Source organism: Alosa sapidissima, chromosome 24 (genome assembly GCF_018492685.1).
Source record: "Alosa sapidissima isolate fAloSap1 chromosome 24, fAloSap1.pri, whole genome shotgun sequence".
Classification (NCBI taxonomy): domain Eukaryota; kingdom Metazoa; phylum Chordata; class Actinopteri; order Clupeiformes; family Clupeidae; genus Alosa; species Alosa sapidissima.
In genome coordinates this window covers 922,970-941,680 of record NC_055980.1, presented here as the reverse complement: position 1 = coordinate 941,680, position 18,711 = coordinate 922,970, and the positions used below count along the sequence as shown (strand labels likewise).

Here is an 18,711-nt window from a genome sequence, read left to right as displayed (position 1 = left end):
CAACATGATTACCCTAGTAACCAGCATAGCAACCACTTTGTATAGCATAGTAACCACTATGATTACTCTAGTAACCCTGTCAACCTATCAACCGCCATAGCAACCAACAGGATTACCCTAGTAATAAGCATAGCAACCACTTTATAATAATATAATAATAATAACATTTATTTATATAGCACTTTTCAAGCACAAAGTGCTCTACAGACAAACAAACAAACAAAACAAAGCAAAAAACAAAACAATAGTAATGATAACAATAATAATAATAATAATAATAATAATAATAATAGGTTGCTAGGTTACGGGGACGCTGGCGAGACACGCCGCTCCGTCTGGCATCATGTTTTTGTTTGTTTTTATGTAATGGTCGTAATTTTATGTAATGTCATGTTTATTTTTTGTATTGGTTTGTCTAGTTAAATGTTTTCCCTATTTATTTAGGCTATTTTTGATAGTTTTCGTGTTATTCTTAGTCCTTTTTACTTATTCTAAGTCAGCTGATGTCGTTGACATTTGTCCATTGGGAGCTTGCTATGGCTAGCATTTGCCCTAGCTTGGCATCGGACATCCTTCCATCTATCTATCCGTGAGCGGTGCAGCACTTCACTGTCTGGTCGAGGGGATCTCTTGGGACAGCTGGACGGTCTTAGGCTACTCTGTGAAAGATCTGCCGTGGCCGCCGAGCTGTTGCTGACCTGCGAACTGCCATGCCAACTGACTCGGACATCCTTCCATCCATCTGTGAACAGTGCACTTCACTGTCTGGTCAAGGGGATCTCTCGGGACAGCTGGACCTAGGCTAGCTACTCTGCGAAAGCTGCTGCCAACTGCAGACTAACGTTAATGGTGAAGAGCTGCAATCTCACGGAGCAACAAACGGTCGCTGTTTAGTCCACCGAATTGCGGATCTACACGATCACCCAGTACTTTGGACGTGCTCCAGTCATCTCCAGACTGCGGTCTACAAGGCCTAACTTCTAACGTTAACGTTATCTCTAGACTGCCAGTGACCGGGTTGGTCAGTTGCTAAAGAACTTTGTTGGCATTACATCGGTTGTGAAGACACAGCTCTGTGCGCAGTTTTCACGGATCATCATTGCCCTTGGACATTTTCAGCTGGTTTGGAAATTGGACTAATTTTAAAATCACTTTTCCCCATTTTTAAATATATTTTCTTTTTTTATTTGTTTATTTGTTTTGTTGTCTGTCTTGTATGTGTTGGTGTCACGGGTACGCTGGCGACTACGCCGCTCCGTCCGGCATTTTTTGTATTTGTTATTTTTTAAATGTATTTGTCATGTCTTGATGTCATGGGTACGCTGGCGACTACGCCGCTCCATCCGGCATCGTTTGTCTTGTTGTTATGTGTCTTGTTTGTGGAGCGCTTTGGGTTGCACTATGTGCATGTTAAATGCGCTTTAAAAATAAATCTGACTTGACTTGACGAATAATAATAATAATAATAATAATAATAATAATAATGATAAAATAGTAAACTACCAAACTACAAACACAAACTTAACTAAATATATATAAAAAGAAAATAGAAAAGGTATACAGTATAGTACCCAAGACAAAATAAACAAACAGAAATTATAATAATGATAACAAATTAGCAGAGACATGAGTGGAATCATTCACTATTTAAGGAAAGCAATTTTATATAAGTGGGTCTTATATAAGATAAGGGACTAGATTTGAAAACAGCCACAGATGGTGCAGATTTGATGTTATAAGGGAGGCTGTTCCAAAGCTTGGGTGCTCTAACTGCAAATGATCGGTCACCCCTAGTTGACAGTTTACTTTCTGGAACAACTAAAAGGCTGGAGGATCTGAGGGGCCGAGCTGGACAGTAGGGGGTTAATAAATCTGTTAAATAGTCAGGTGCTAAGCCATGTAATGCTTTATAGGTAATAAGGAGGATTTTAAAATCAATCCTAAAACTCACTGGCAACCAGTGAAGATTGGCCAGAACTGGGGTGATGTGTTCCCTAAATTTAGACTTTGTCAAAAGTCTGGCTGCTGAATTCTGAACAGTTTATTTAGCATAGTAGCCACCATGTCTACCCTACCAACATCCTAGCAACCATTTCAATGAATCTGGGTTCAGGAAGCAACACAGCACTGAAACTGCTAGTCAGTGACCAACGACCTCCTGCGAGCTGCTGACTCTAGACACCTGACCATCTTAATCCTGCTTGACCTTAGTGTGGCCTTCGATACGGTCAACCATACTATCCTTCTGCAACAGCTTGAAAGCTTTGACCATGAACACGAGAGACCATGGACACGAATGAGCGTCTACCAGTGAGGGGTTAGGTGCCTTGCTCAAGTGCACTTCAGCCATTCCTACTGGTCGGGGTTCGAACCGGCAACCCTCCGGTTACAAGTTCGAAGTGCTAACCAGTAGGCCACGGCTGCCCCAAGGGCACCGAGAGACAGAGGAGGGACCAACATTCAGTCAATAAATAGTACTGCAAACTGTTTTTTACTCGTGTTAGAGAAAGTAGGCTATACAATGTCAACATGCACCAACAGCATGTTACATAAAGATGATACTTTTCAGGTCCTCTCTATAAAGATCCAAATTGAACGTAGGCCCTATGCTACTCCATTTAATTCACGTGTCTGAGCGCGCACGAGAGGGAGAGAAAACGAGTGGCAGGTTCCAGTTGGTTTGTCATTGTTGATGATAATTGATATCTTCTTTTTAATAAGTTAAGATTAAACTACAGTAAATGCAGCAGTGGTTGGGACAGATTTATGGGGGTGAGAAGAGGAATGAAGCAGGAAATGAGGATATAGATAGATAGATAGATAGATAGATAGATAGATAGATAGATAGATAGATAGATAGATGTAGATAGATAAGAGAAACATGAAATGAAGTGTTTACACTTTCTGTGTATATTTTGTGGTATGTATTTATGCCAACAATGTTAATAAAATGATCAAATGCATTCAGTGACACTCATCTCATAAACTCATAATTCTCTTTCACCGGAAAAACATTGGCTAGTAGAAATTCTGATTGGCTAGTAACTTTAGAAAGTTATCAGTCACATTGGCTGGTGATCAAAAAAGTTAATTTGGAACCCTGCTTCCAGACATAACATTACCCCTGTGTTACAAGACCTCCACTGGCTCCCTGTCCCACTGAGGATTAACTTTAAAGTTCTCATCCTTACCTTCAAGGCCCTACATGGCTCTGCCCCACATAACTGACTCCTGCAACCCTACTGTCCTACACGTGCCCTGCGTTCCTCTGATCATGGCCTCACTATCCCCCAAACCAGACTCCGCTCCATGGGCGACCAAGCATTTTCCTCAGCGGCCCCCCCGCCTGTGGAATGCTCTGCCTCAGCAGATCAGATCCGCTGCCGGTGTCAACGGATTCAAGTCTTTCCTCAAAACCCATTTGTTTAGGAATGCTTTTAACCTATAAGCCTACTTTGTCCCTCTTTTATTTTCCTTTTAAATTGCTCTCTACAATGTTCAGTGCTTTGAGTACATGATAAACGCTCTACAAATAAAATTTATTTTATGTATTATTATTATTATTATTATTATTATTATTATTGTTATTATTATTATTACCCTAGCAACAATCCAGCAATCACTATAGCAACCAACATGATCCTGGTATGTCTGGTGTGTCTGAGTGAAAGAGAGAGAGAGATAAAGAGATTCTCCTCCATTCACCTTTTAAGTGGGTAGGGGCTCAATCAAATCCAGGAATGGGACAGCACAGCACTTGTTTTCACTTAAAATGTACAGCAGCGTGCACACAGTGCACCACTGTCCATGTAACTCAAAGTTATGATCCAATTAGCAATAAGGAAATAATGTTCAGTGCAGTTGCGGCGAAATTTCAGCTGTGCCTTTTGCAAATCATCAGAGAAAGAAAGACGCTGGTAGCTGCAGGTTTAGCAGCTTCTGTTATGGTCAGCCCCCCACAAAGGCAATAGGTAAACAAAATGCGTTAATTACACTAATATATTTTAAAAGCGTTATGTATTTCAAAATTAATAACGATTAACATGTATTTTGACAGCCTTACTGTACGTATTACAAGGTGTCACCATCAAAATGATCAAATGTGGTGTTAATAAAAGGTCTTTTTGGTTTCAGATGCTGGGTTTGGCTCAAGGCTGCTTTGATCACGCTGTGCCTTACACGAGACAGAGGGTACAATTCCAGAAACGCATATTTGACTTCCAGGTAAATGCCTTTCATTATAGACCGGTTTCAGGTCCCTAACAACTGACGTTAAGGACGAACTCAGAGGACAAGCAAACCCAGAGCCGTATTGACCCCTTCACAGTTCACGTCACAAGAAAAAAGCGCCCACATATCGGGGTCAGAAAGTTTCCATCCCATTGCATTGTGTGTGTGTGTGTTGACTGAAACATCAAGGAAGCATTAAGAAAAATGCATACTACTTTTTCGCATGTATACACACTGTGCTTGTCAACCAGCTAGCTGTATATGGTTGCCCACTGAATCTCTGGCCACTTGCTAACGTTGTATACCCATTCACTCAGGATCAGACAGACAATCAGCATTAGCTAAGACCAATTTATTAAGGTACGGTTCGTGGTCCTGGGATGACCATGCCATCATGCATACCATGACAGCTCAACATGCCAGTCTATTAGCTGCACCGTTTTCTGACCCCCCTTGTTTACAAACATTGAAGTGGTCTATAGTAAGACATTGAAACAAAGACGGAAGGTGCTTGACATGTCATTGTTTTGTAATGTGTCAGTTCAACGCTAAAAGTGTTTAAAACGCCAATAAAGTAGACTATTGCTCGGTCTTTAAATAATATTAATAGGCTAGACATTTGGATACAAAGCATGCATTATGAAGTTACAACGTTTTGCCACAAATGTTATCTTCATGCTCAAGAGGAAAAACTGAAATTATGTAAAAAGATTTTTGAGAGATTCCTTCATTTAGCATATTTATATATAGATAATAGAATGGTAATACTTTCATCAGGTTGTTTTCATCAGATTTGGCATGCTTTGGTATCTTGGTGTGTGTGTGTGCGCGCGCTTAACCATAGCAATGGAAGCCATAATATTGCTGACTAAAAACAAGGGGTGCACCGATCCGATACTAAGACCTACGACGGAGTACTAGGGCCACACATGAAGAAAAAATATATTTTTGTGAAATTTCGGGAATAAAGTTGAAATATCAGGTCGACTTTAATCTCGACATTATTTATTCTTGACATTCAAAACTAGTTAGTATAGTTGTTGCTAAACTCGATTCTGAAGTAGGCTACAATTTCACCAAATCACCTTGGCTACACAAGGCATTTTGTTGAGTCGTCGATCAGCTGAACTGATTGATCAGTGGCAGCTACTTTGGAGCGGTCGTTCTCTCCAAACTAGTTTTGCTGGACATGTAAAGATGAAATGTCGAGATTAAAGTCAATATGATATGTCAATTTTATTTTCGAAATGTCGAGTTTAATGTTGACACGTCGAGTTTAATGTCGACATGATATTTCAACTTTATTCTCAAAATATCGAGTTTAATCTCGTCTTGGCAAAATATTTTTTTCCTTCATGTGTGGCCGTAATTCTCGGTCATAAAGATCAGATAACGGCCCTGATATTAACAAAATAGCTGGAACGGGGATCGGAAAAATGAGCATATCCATGGGCTGATCCGAATTTACTTAAATTTCAAAGATTGAGCTATGCAACCAGCCATTTGCCACTAAATAGAAATTTCTTCTGGTGTTTGTCATTACATCATTGTCCAGCTTAATATTAATTATGTTATTAACCACCATTTGTCATTGATTAATTACAATAGTGCATTTTTAGGCAACACATTTAATGCGTGCTGGTCAACACAAAAAAGCCTACTCAAACCAAACACATTGTCATTTTCATCTCTTATCTGTATAAACTTTGCCTGGTATCAAGAAATGCAAACGTTCACACTGGCTGTTAAAATCTTATAATTTATTAGTTTAAACTTACAACTCTATACGTTTACCGGGTTTACCACCATTCAAACTGTGTGTGAACTTCCCAGTTTATCGTTTATCGTGCACAAAGCTGTTTTTGATGTAAGAAAATTGTTATGTATGTGTGTGTTTATGTTTGCTTGTTAGATTTATTATTTAGTAATAATTGTGTAAACTTGAATTTGAATGCTGTTTTTAATAGCAGTAGTAGTAATAGTAATTATAAAAATAATAATAGTAATAATAATAATAATGATGATAATAATAATACATTACATTTATATCTAAGTGTTAATTTGTTAGATTTTATCCTAAGAAAGTAATGTTTAGTTAGGGAAAGTAATGTTTAAGTCAAGCCTGATGCCTTTAGTTGCTTCCACATGGTGAGGTATACAGTTTCTTAATTCAACAATAGGTATCCGATATCGACCGATACACAAACCTGATGAATATATAACCATTCTATTATATACATATATAAATATGCTAAATGAAGGCATTAATAGATAACATATTAAAGATTAGATCATACCTGTCAACATTTAGCTTACCAAAAAGGTCAGTGTTTATACCGGATCTGTGTTTGCATATTTAATACGTTTCATACACGTGTTTCAACACAGCATTTCGGTAGTTGCTTTTACCTTACCATTACCTTACGCATGCCAGTTATGTATCCACCAGCTGCCTGCCTGCCTGCAGCCTACTTCCAAAACTCCAAAGCTGCTTGCTGTCAGATTTGGTTTCGAGGGCACAAGTTCAGTGCATCAACAACACTCAATAAAAGTTTATGTGATGTGTTAATCAATTAAATTCCCAACTATTTCACAACAGCTAGTTCTGGAGGTTGAAATTGAAACTAAGTGATCGTGTATGTGTAGGGTGTATTTCATACACAATCTGGCAACCTGGGAGATGTCAGACTAATAGAAAAAATGAATGGATCAATGATTTTAAAATGAAGTTTGATGGCCATGCAAATTACGGGAGTTTTCCGGGAGAAATAACAAAACGGGAGGGTGTCGGGAGAGGACCTTGAAATACGGGAGAACCCGGGAAAAACGGGAGTGTTGACAGCTATGGATTAGATTCAACTTTATTGTCATTGTGCAAAATACAAGTACAAAGACAACGAAATGCAGTTTGTGTCTAACCAGAAGTGCAAAAAAAGCAGAAAAGTGCAATGTGATATACAAAGTAGACAGGACAAGAAATGTAGTGCAATGTAGACAGTAGTATACAGTTGGTTTACAGAAGGTGGTTTAGACTCATATTAAATATAAATATGTGCAGTGTATTAGCAGTTACCTTATAAGAGCAGAATAAATATGGCTATGTAATATGAAAAATGTATGAACAACATGTACATGTACAATAACGAATTATTGTAGTGAGGACATTTATTTTGAAACAGTTGTGGGCAGAGGAAATAGTAGTCTTAAGAGAGCCAGATTGTATGCTTAAAGCCTGAGACCGAGTATACAGTTTAAAAGTTGAATGTAGATAGTGTAATGGATGTTGATAGACAGAAAGTTGAATGGATGTTGATAGGCAGATTGTTTAATGGATGTTGATGTATAGTTTAATGGGTGGATGAGTGAATGGTTTGAAGAGGATGAATGGATAGAAAGTTGGATGGAATGTGCCTTACATCCTTGTAGAATGGAGAGACACAGTGAGAGTTGGCCTAGTTAAGCAGAAAGCAGTTGATACAGGTGCAATCAGTTTAACTGGCCCTTTGATGGGTCCTAGTAGTTAGCAGCTGGAAGTTGATACAGGTGCAAATCAAGTTAATTAGTCCATTGTGATGTCATAGTGCTAATGCAAAGTCTATGGGGAGAAATAAGCTTGTTTTTTATTAATATCGTATAAGTAATAACGTTTACAAAAGTGAAAAATACATTCCCCACGTGTCCTTTTCAAGACCTACGTTACAAAGTTTGAACGAAGTTTCTACGTTAAACAGTTAAAGCTGAATTAGACGCAGAAATTTGGTGGGAAGAATAATAACTAGAAATGCAATTCCAAGGAATTACCAGTGCATGAAAATGCTAAAGTTGTGATGTAAAATATCATGTATAGTTAAAACAGATAATACAGAGATGGTTACTACGGTGATGCTAGGATAGACATGGTGGTTGCATAGCTTAATAAAAGTTGATAGTTTAAAAGTAGACTGTTTAAAAGCTGAATGTAGATAGTTTAAAAGTTGTTGATAGACAGTAGATAGTTTAAAAGTTGTTGATAGACAGCTAGTTTAATAGATAGTTTAATGATAGTTTAAAAGTAGACTGTTTAAAAGTTGAAGGTAAATAGTTTAAAAGTTGTTGACAGACTGGAAGTTTAATGAATGTTGATATTCAAATAGTTTAATGGCTGTGTATATATTATATAGATATTTGACGATAACTGAAAGTTGGAATGGCTCTAATACAGGGATGTCAAAGTCAAATACATTAGAGGGCCAAAAAAACTAATTTGCTACAAGCCGAGGGCCGGTTATTAAAACATATTAAAATGACTGCACGTAACCTATTGAACCAAGACGTGTACTGTATTTTATTTAATGATTAAATGAATGACTGTGACTGAAGTGCGAAGTTTGCACAAATGGACGATTTTCCCCATCCTCACCGACCTTGTCATAAAACTTGTTTAAATGATCATATGATGCCTCCTTGCTGCTTTGTCGTCTACATCAGCCTTTCTCAAACTTCTTTGACCTGAGGCCCTGTCAAGGCATACTTTGGGGTCATAGGGCCCACCTACATGAACCCACCCCCTCCTCCCACCCCCCCATTAAATGATCATAATGATATCACAATTATTACAGTGCATGAAAATGCACTGTTCTGTTATCTGAAGTCTTATTATTATTATTACAGTGCATGAAAATGCACTGTACTGTTCTTCCTAGGCTTCTTCTTATTCTTCTTCTTCTTCTAACGCGTTTAATGCAGCTTCAACCGTTTAACGTAGAAACTTCATTCAAACTATGTTACGTAGGTCTTACTTAGGACAAGAGTGCTATGTATTTCTCATCTTTGTAACTTTTATACTTTTTAAACTATTAATTAAAAACTAGGAAAGCATTTCCTGAAGGAAATACAGTGCATGAAAATGCAAAAAATATGATGTAAAATATCATACAGAGTAAAAACAAACTATATTGGTTGCTAGGTAGATGAGGTTTAATATAGTTGGAATGACTGAACAGTTAAATAAGTGGATAGTTTATATAGTTAAATGATTTGCTTGGTAGATAAGGTTTAATATACAAAGGGTCCCCGTTAAAAATTGACACTTCATTCACGATAATGGTGATTCACGCAGCTGGGTGACATGTAAGTACAACTGCAGCCGCTTGGGGGCAGCATAGTCCGCTGTGGCGTTCAACGGTCGAACTGGACGGCGCATTCGACAGCAAGGGCTGTGATTGGCCGAGTTTTCAGTGCGTTTCTCTGTTTTTAGCAGCCCCTGCAACATGCTAATCCACTGTAGCCTAAGCTTTGTACATAATGTTAAACATAGTTTTGGATTCAGTGGCAAGATTTCTTGATTGTATAGTGCCTGTCTCTCAGTAATGTTTTAAAATGAGAGCTTCGTCAGCTGGCAGTAGGCTACTTTGTCGGTAGTCATGAGAAGTTCGCTTGCTAACAGAACATAAAAATGCTGCCCAGAAACCTTGTGAATAGTTCTGACACTAACGAGGTTGAAATATAGCCTTTGCCTACAGCATCTCCTTAACAGTAAAGTTAACAAAATGACAGCATTCATATGACAAAGGAAAACAAATCCGGTCACTCAAGACTGTGCCGCAGCCGTGGGGCAGAAGACGCTTGGTGGCCGTCCACAACGTTATAAACTTAACCTAAATAGTCGGCTGCTGTAAGCTACAATCGGATTTTATTGTCCCTGTTGTCTCAATGATGATAACATCTCATTTCCGACTATATTTCAAAGTGTGCCGTTCATTTGCATTATTAACATAACATCGTATTTTGTCATTTTTGGCGAAGACATGCATTCCGTTAGGGATATTGAACATATTTAACATTCTCTAACCATCGTGATTTCGAATTGGTGCAGTTGTCAGCACAAAAACTCATTTTATTCTTTTGCTCTTTTGCATTGCTCTATGCTGTTCTATGGTGCTTTCTGCCTCTTGGTTGCGCACGCATGTTTTCGTGGCGTTTCATAGAAATCCATATATAATGAGAGCATAAAACGACTTGTTGACGTTTTGGGACATTAATCTACATGTAGGCTACGTTAAGCTTTAAGGATTGTATGTCCTTAATTTATTTATATAGGCCTATTTAGGTTACTTGCGCAAACCCTGGATACTTTTATTGCCACACAACAATATTGGTGGTATTTGTTACATTAGCTTCAAAAGGCACCGCTTCAGAAAGCTGCACTGCTTGTGAAAGAAGGGGGTGGGGGAGGGGAGCTTGCAGCCAAGTGTCGGAAAAATGCATAGCCTACAACACAGAACCCGCTTCTCGCATTAGTCACTGACAGTAGACACGCTTCCAGCCTAATGACTTTCACACATTTTGAATGATTTACAGCAGGGGTCTCAAACACACGGCCCGCGTCCTGCCCAATTCCGGCCCGCGACGTATGACAAAATAATAATGTAATCCGGCCCTTGAGGCTATTAATTGCGACAAACAACGATACTGCTTAAAATAGACGATAGATCCAGGTACGGTGACAAATCTCATTTGTAGGCCTACTCTACTCTTCAAACCCAAAATCGCTGCGCAAAGTTTTCAGGAAATAGGCCTAGGCTACTTGTATTACACGCGAGAAACACAAAGACGTGCATAATGACGCGGAAGCGATGCAGGCCATAGTGTTGCAGAAATTGAAGCAGAAATTAAGCAGAAATAGGCCTACACCAAATGTTGAAAAACGTTCACGTGTGATGAAGTCTTAGGTAAGCTATGTTATTCACCTATTCTAATTCTGAAGAAGAATATCCTTTTGGAGATTATGATCGATCGTCTATGACAGTGAGAGTCACGGTGCGTCTCTGAATGGAGGTGCGTGTATACAACGGTGTCCACTAAGCATACCATGCTTGTTTCGACCCTCTGCCCAACATAGCTTGGAGGTTGCAGTGGTAATCGTGATAATAGTGTCCGTAATGGATGTGGTACAGACAGTAGGGCTAGTAGAAATAGGGCTCTAAAGAACTACAAAGTCACCCGCAATATGATGCGAACTTCTGGGTACTGCAGATTACCCGCGATAGGAACTGTTTGACCAGAATACTTTATTATAGGCCTATATTGTAGTAATCTATTACTAAACCACAACATCTTAGGTGTTGGTATACATCTTAGGTGTTTTCCTGTTAATTTGTTATGTGGGTAATATGAAAAAAGGAAAGTAAACCTGCTTAAATATGTTCATCCAGTATTTACTGAAAGGTGCATAATTTGAGGTGCTTGCCATCCAGTGACAAATTAGATGGGTAAATTTACCCCCTTCATAAACTTTTGTTTTACTCAAAGATTTTTACATTACGTAGGACTTTATCTCTGACCACTTTCAAGCCATGGCCTTTTGAAATTTTGATAAAAATCCAATGGTGTTGGCAATGGCTTTCTTAACCCTGATGCCTAGTTTGCCAGATTTAAAAAAGTTATGAGAGGAAATATTTTTACTTGGTGTGAAACACACACACATACCTGTTTTTATGTTTTTCATTTATTTTATAATTTGTATTAATATTTATTTTATCATTATTTTATTTATAAGCTAAGGTTGCTAACACAGGTGTCTAAAACTAGATAAAAACACTTGCACTTTCTGTTTGCAGTTTTGTGTGATATTTGAAAAAAAGAACATTGCATTTCAGAAATAGCCGGCCCTCCAATCAGATGACGTTGGCAGAATTGGCCCCCAGCTCATTTGAGTTTGAGACCCCTGATTTACAGTATGCCTAGACACATTAGCGCTCCACGTGTAGAGACTGTGCAGAATACAATGTGTGAATGATGCTCAATGATTTGCCAATAGCCTATAATAGTCTTCTGCTGGGTTGCATGTACTGTATAGCCTACAGTTTTACTGTACATTTTTTCAGCCTTTATTGGTTAAATGACCATTTTTATTACGAAAATATTTCTTAACTTCAAAAACTCAGTGTCTAAAACTCTGTGTCATTCAGACTCAACCCTCTTGACGTTTGGTGATTAATTGACAGCTGTTTTGGGACACGTTAAACTTTCTTTATAATGCGCATAAAACGACTTGTTGTTTGGGACATTAAGCTACGTTAAGCTTTTTCACGTTAAGGATTGTATGTCCTTAATTTATTTATATATTTAGGCTACTTGCGCAAACCCTGGATACTTTTATTGCCACACAACAATATTGGTGGTATTTGTTACATTAGCTTCAAAAGGCACCGCTTCCGAAAGCTGCACTGCTTGTGAAAGAAGGGGGTGGGGGAGGGGAGCTTGCAGCCAAGTGTCGGAAAAATGCATAGCCTACAACACGCTAACGACGCTAAGATTCACCAACAGAGCTACGGCCAAGTGGGCAGATACGGATGCCTGCTCTTCAGGTCCATCGTCACAGAGGAACACTATAAAGCCTGGAGCAAAACCACCAACTGGGATGGAGCGAAGGGCAAGCGAGCACTGCCGCAAAATGTGAAAAACTTTGTGGTCTCAACACTACAACGAAAGTTCCCTGCTATGGGGAGGAGTGAACTGAAGGACTGCATCAATAAGATCAACGAATTCCTCCGCACAACACGCAGATCTTCCCAGGGATTCAACGTGCTTTAAATTTAGACTGTAGAATGTAGAATGTGGACTGTTCATTATTTCAATAAATACGTTTTCTCTGAAGCACTTTCCCGACTTCGTCTTTCTATAGGCTAAGCATATCATGGAGATAGAGTAGAAAACTGGATTTAACTAAACAAATGTAACTAAGTAAACTGATTGTTTACTCTACAGTAGGCTATGTTCCCCCTCTCAGGCTGTACAGTAGGCCTATTGAAAGTAGGCTAATGAGCTCAATAGACACGTTAGCGCTTCCATTAGGAAACTTTTGTTGCAGACTTTCACAACTGATTGTTTAGCCTACAGTAGCCTACTGTAGGCCTACTCTACAGTAGCCTAGGCTATAGGTTATGTTCCCCCTCTCAGGCTGTACAGTAGGCCTATTGAAAGTAGACTAATGAGCTTAGACACATTAGCGCTTCCAGCCTAATGACTTTCACACATGAATGATTTACAGTAGACACATTAGCGTTCCACGCAGTGGCGTAACTAGGCCTAGTAGGTGCAGCAAGTGCAGTCGCACTTTGTGACCTCCGTCGCTACCCCCCGCAATGCAATTGCTGGAAAATTCTATACCGGTCCTTTCTGACTACCTGCGTGCCTTTGACCAGGCCAAGGCTACAGCGCAGACACTCGCAAATAAATGGGGGTTCAGAGTACATTTGAAAATGTGAAGAGTGAAGCGTCACTTTGACGAACTATCGGAAGATAAACGCTTAACCGATGCAGAGAGATACTTCAAAGTGCAGGTATTTAATGCAACTCTGGACATCATAATCAGTCAGCTCTCCCAAAGATGTGCAAGCATGCGGGAAACTTGTTATGTGTTTGAGTCTTTACGTCCTATGATCCTTCAACTCGCAGGTGATGATGAACTGCTTGAAAAGGCAGTACGTTTGTCAGACCATTATAGCATGGACATTGCACCGACATTCCCAACACAACTCCTCTCATTTAGGTCTTGCTTTAAAGCAGAGATTTCACAGAAGTCATCTATTTTTCAACTTGCCAAAAGGCTGGTGGTAGATTATGACAGTGTAACATCCACATTCGGGGAAGTGTGTACTGCTCTCATGTTGTTTCTACATTGCCTATGACTGTGGCAACAGCTGAGCGATCTTTTTCCAAATGTTCAACAATTGCTGGTGTACAGGCTATAATCAATTAGCTAAATCATTTGTCCAGCTGTTTAAACATTTTTTCGTGTTACATTCAAACGCAAAAGGTGCTTTGATATATTTTGTTTAAACGTCGGCAAGCAGGCATGCTGCGGTTGCAATGAATGAGGATAATTGGTTTTATCTGCGGTGTTATTTTTTGCATTTTGAATATGACTCGCTCCAGCACGTCTACTTTTTTGCACGGTGCTTTCTTAAAGGAGCTGCACCATCTTACAACAATTGCATCTACATTTTCATATTAGAATGTTTTGTCAAGTGTAAGCTTAAACTACCGTGATCAAATTAAGTTTCCGTGCCCCCGCTGAAAGTCTCTTATGCTCTTATCGTTACACTATCAAATCTATAAGTAACCGTGACAAATAGGGTATAAGATATATAAACTCACGCTATTGTATTATCATATATGTTTGGTAATGGCTCAGCTTTCTCTGATTGTTCTACTGACTTGGAAACTGCATCATGGAAGCAGTAAGTCAAGTCGCATCAAAAATAGTAGTGGCAGAACTCCAAAGTGACACCTTGTGGTTGTTTGTGTCAACTGCCGTTTGTGCCATTTCTGCTGAGAAAATGGGGATCGTGATTCCTGAAGGAACCCGTCCAAACTTAACGGGGACCCACTGTAGTTGGAATGATTGAACGGTTAAATAGGTGGATAATTTAAATGGTTAAATTATTTAGGTAGATAATTGACGATAACTGACAGTTGGAATGGCTCTAATGTTTGCTAGCAGTTATGCTAACTATGTTATCAAAGATAATAATGTTAACCAAGTTACTTAACTTAGTTAACTTAGCTAATGTTTTCATTTTTAGTAGTTATGCTAACTAGCACTATGTTAACCATGTGACTTAGCTAACCTAGCTAATCATTTTTAGTAGGTATGCTAACTATGCTAACTAGCATGCTAACATGTTAAGTATGCTTACCGTGTGACTTAGCTAATCATGTTTAGTAGGTATGTTAACTATTCTAATTAGCATGTTAACATGCTAACTATGTTAACCATGTTACTTAGCTAACCTAGCTAATCATTTTTAAAAGTTATGCTAACTAGCATGCTAACTATGCTAACCATGTTACTTAGCTAACCTAGCTAATTATTTTTAGCAGTTTTGTTAAAAATGCTAACTAGCATGCTAACATGCTAGCATGCTAACTATGTTAGCCATGTTACTTAGCTAACTTAGCTAATCATTTTTAGCAGTTTTGTTAAAAATGTTAACAATGCTAGCAATGCTAACATGCTAGCAAGCTACAGTGGGTAGGAGTCATAGTTGATAAGTAACAGTTACAATGGCTGAACAGTTAAAAAGTTCAGTAGTTTAAAGGGTTGAATTGTATAACAGTGAAATATTGCAGTGAGGACTTTTTATTTTGAAACAGTTTTTGGCAGAGGAAGCAGTTGAACAGGATGTGTAGTCTTAATAGGGCCAGTTTGTATGCTTAAAGCCTGAGACTGGCAGTTTATCCAGGTGGCCTGAACACCTGCCATAGGATTCTAATTGCTTAACGGCTCTATTGTGATGTCATGGGGAAATTTTGAGTAGTTTTTAATGAATAGTTTAAAAAGTATAAAAGTTACAAAGCTGAAAAATACAAAGCCCACATATCCTAAGTAAGACCTACGTAACATAGTTTGAATGAAGTTTCTACGTTAAACGGCTGAAGCTGCATTAACTGCGTTAGAAGAAGAAAAATTAAGTCCGAAGAAAAAGCCTTGGAATAACAGTACAGTGCATTTTCATGCACTGTAATAAGAAGTTGTTGTTGTTGTTGCCTAGGAAGAACAGTACAGTGCATTTTCATGCACTGTAATAAGAGAAGTAGTTGCCTAGGAAGAACAGTACAGTGCATTTTCATGCACTGTAAAATTAAGTTGTTGCCTAGGAAGAACAGTACAGTGCATTTTCATGTACTGTAATTCCATGGAAATGCATGGATTCCAGTTGCTTCCATTATTTAATTACTTAATTAAGGGTCTAGTAAGGGTAGAATAAGGTCTTGCAGAATAAGGTATTAACTAGATGTACCGCAGAGCGGTACAAAATATGACCGCCGCCCAGTCCAGCACATTTTTTTCACAAAAATAAGTCCCGCTGAAAGGCATATATGATTCTAACTGTCTCACTGAATTGCATTATGCACACTCAATTCTCACTGGTATCTGCTAGACAACAAGTACCAATACATGATTAGTTCATAGATTTCACATGTAAAATACATTTTATACAACCACCCTCATCTTGCCTGTTCATAATTCTGAGAAATTCTTGAATTGTGGTCATGTGTGCGTGTACATGTTTATGTTTATGTGTGTGTGGGTGGATGGGTGTGTGTGTGTGCGCGCGTGTGTGTGCATGCATGTGCTTGTGTGTGTGCCTGTGTATGTGCCTGTGTGTGTGTCCATGTGCATGCATGCGTACATATGTCTACTGTGTGAGTATGTGTCATACGTATGATTATTGTGAATGTGTGTTTGTGTGTGAATATCTGTCAAAGCATACTATGAAGTGTGCACATCCAAAAGTGTTTCAGCAGGTGCCAAATTAAAAAGGGCATACAAGTGAAAAAGACTTGCACACTGCCTTTGAACAACTCAACTTTTAATAGAAAAAAGACACAATGTTTCGATCTTACGATCTTCTTCAGGCAATATCTGTTTATGCACATGTGTGCATATGGAATGGGTTAACATGACCCCTGGAGGCAAACATACGCAAAAAATTGGTCATCCTAGGCCCTACGGTTCTCAAGATATTCACAGAAAACTGTTGGTGTACGGTCACTAAATGTACACATAAATTAATTTATTGTATGGCTCCCCATGAACGAAAGTCCACGAAACTTGGCGTGCATTCAGAGGGTGTCATAATGATCCTACGCTTCCAATTCCGTGCAGTTTTGACCATGTTAGGTCACAGATACTTGCGATTACAACACCTCATTTTTACTTTTTTGTGGCGCTATTCATGAAATGAGTGGTTATGGAATGGGTTGACATGGCCCCTTAAGATCAACATACAAAAAAAGGTGGTCCTCCTAAACCCTACACTCTAAAAAATGCTGGGTTATTTTCTCAACCCAAACGCTGAGTTAAAACTGTTGGGTCATTGTGTGGGGTTGTTTTTACTCATGTTGGGTTATTTTCTGTAACCCAGCTTGTTGGGTTGATAGTTTAGGACAGCGCCCCTCCTCTCCCCCACCTGACGTGAGCACACTACTCAGCACCAGGGTAACTTTAACACAGCTGCATAGTTATTTGAGAGTTCGGGGGAAATCGTTATTCTTTCAACCGTCCATGCAGTCCAGCAGCTTTCAACATGCAGTGGAAATCAGGCGATTTTGGAAGGTATGTATCTGCTTTTAACTTTTTTATTATTATTATTCAGACGGATTTTAAAAGTAGCCTACACCCAGAGATACCTTCGTGATATGAATGGATATTCTGCCTGCCAATTTCGTTCAGCCTAAGCAGGTTAAGAATTGTGACATTCAAGCCAGCTAACGTTAGCTAACATTAATTTACAGTCTTACAATTACTGCTCATGTTAAAGTTAAATCTACACAAAAACAGACTCTTAAAAACATAGTTCTGTGTTGACTGGGTATGAACTGCTGAACAGAAACAAAACAAACTTTTACAAAGAACTAAAATTAGCATACCAACAGCTGGCTAGGTTAACGTTAGCAGACGGTTGGTATGCTAGCTTCTAGCTCTAACAAATGCTTCGTGTTAGTGCAGCATGTGTGTCAGCTAATATATACAGTCGAAGTAGTCTTTTTACGTACGGTAATCATCATGCCAAACAACATATTAATTCATTCAGGGTAGCTTCATATTATAGCCATGTAACTTACTGGGTGGTTTTTGGTGGTAACATTAACGTTACAGACAACTTGAATTTAACTAACTGAATGTGTTAACATGAGCTAGTTAATGGTATAACTATCACTGCCACTAACGTTAATAATACTGAACGTATGTTTGTCAGTCTGCTGTTAAACAACTCCATGAGGTGGTCATGGTTTCCGAGTGTGTTGCGCTAATATTTTTTCTCCGAATTTTTAATGTTTGTCAACATCATTCACTGATCATGGTTCGTGAAAGTCTTGATCTAAAGTTCTGTCAATAGCAGTGATTCATTTACTCTTTTTCTTTCTTTGATTGACAGGGCTGACCCCCAAATGGACCGTGGAATCTAGCTGTCTTCATGGAAGTAACTTATCACATGCTGATGCTGCTTTTAGAGTAGGCTATCCATTCAAAAATAAAGTAAACTGTCAAATAAATAATTATGTCGAACTGTTTTATTTCATTGCATGGCTATTTGTTGCCCATTTTCTCTCAATGCAACCCAAATACTGGGTTTAGAAAACCCGACAACTGGTTATTTTAACTAGCAGTTCTGTTGATATAACCCAGTGGTTTGGGTTGAATCTATACCCAATATACTGTGTGAATTTTACTCAACATTTATATAGTTATAACCCAGCACATTGGTTACCTTTACCCAGTCTATTGTGCCAATTTAACTAACGTTGTGTTGATATAACCCAGTGTTTTGGGTTAGAATCATACCCAATCTGCTGGGTTTAATAATGTACCCAGACCATTGGGTTAGGATAACTCAATGTGGTGTTGGTCCAATAGTTAACCAGCGGCTGGGTTATATTTGGGTTATTTTTAACCCAACATTTTTTAGAGTGTACGGTTCTCGAGATATT

At 38.7% G+C, this 18,711-nt stretch overlaps 1 protein-coding gene and 1 long non-coding RNA gene across 3 annotated transcripts in view; both read left to right on the top strand.

Moving 5' to 3' along the window:
- Nucleotides 1-18,711, top strand: part of acadsb (acyl-CoA dehydrogenase short/branched chain) — a 151,873-nt gene that overhangs the window by 108,543 nt on the left and 24,619 nt on the right. For both annotated transcript variants that reach the window (XM_042082663.1, XM_042082662.1), the window contains exon 8: nucleotides 4,135-4,224. In XM_042082663.1, coding sequence (XP_041938597.1) covers nucleotides 4,135-4,224 — 90 coding nt within the window. The remainder of the gene's footprint in view (nucleotides 1-4,134; nucleotides 4,225-18,711) is intronic.
- LOC121700023 lies at nucleotides 17,036-18,276 on the top strand. Its single transcript, XR_006027096.1, has 2 exons — nucleotides 17,036-17,335; nucleotides 18,159-18,276. It is a non-coding gene; the product is annotated as an uncharacterized LOC121700023 (long non-coding RNA).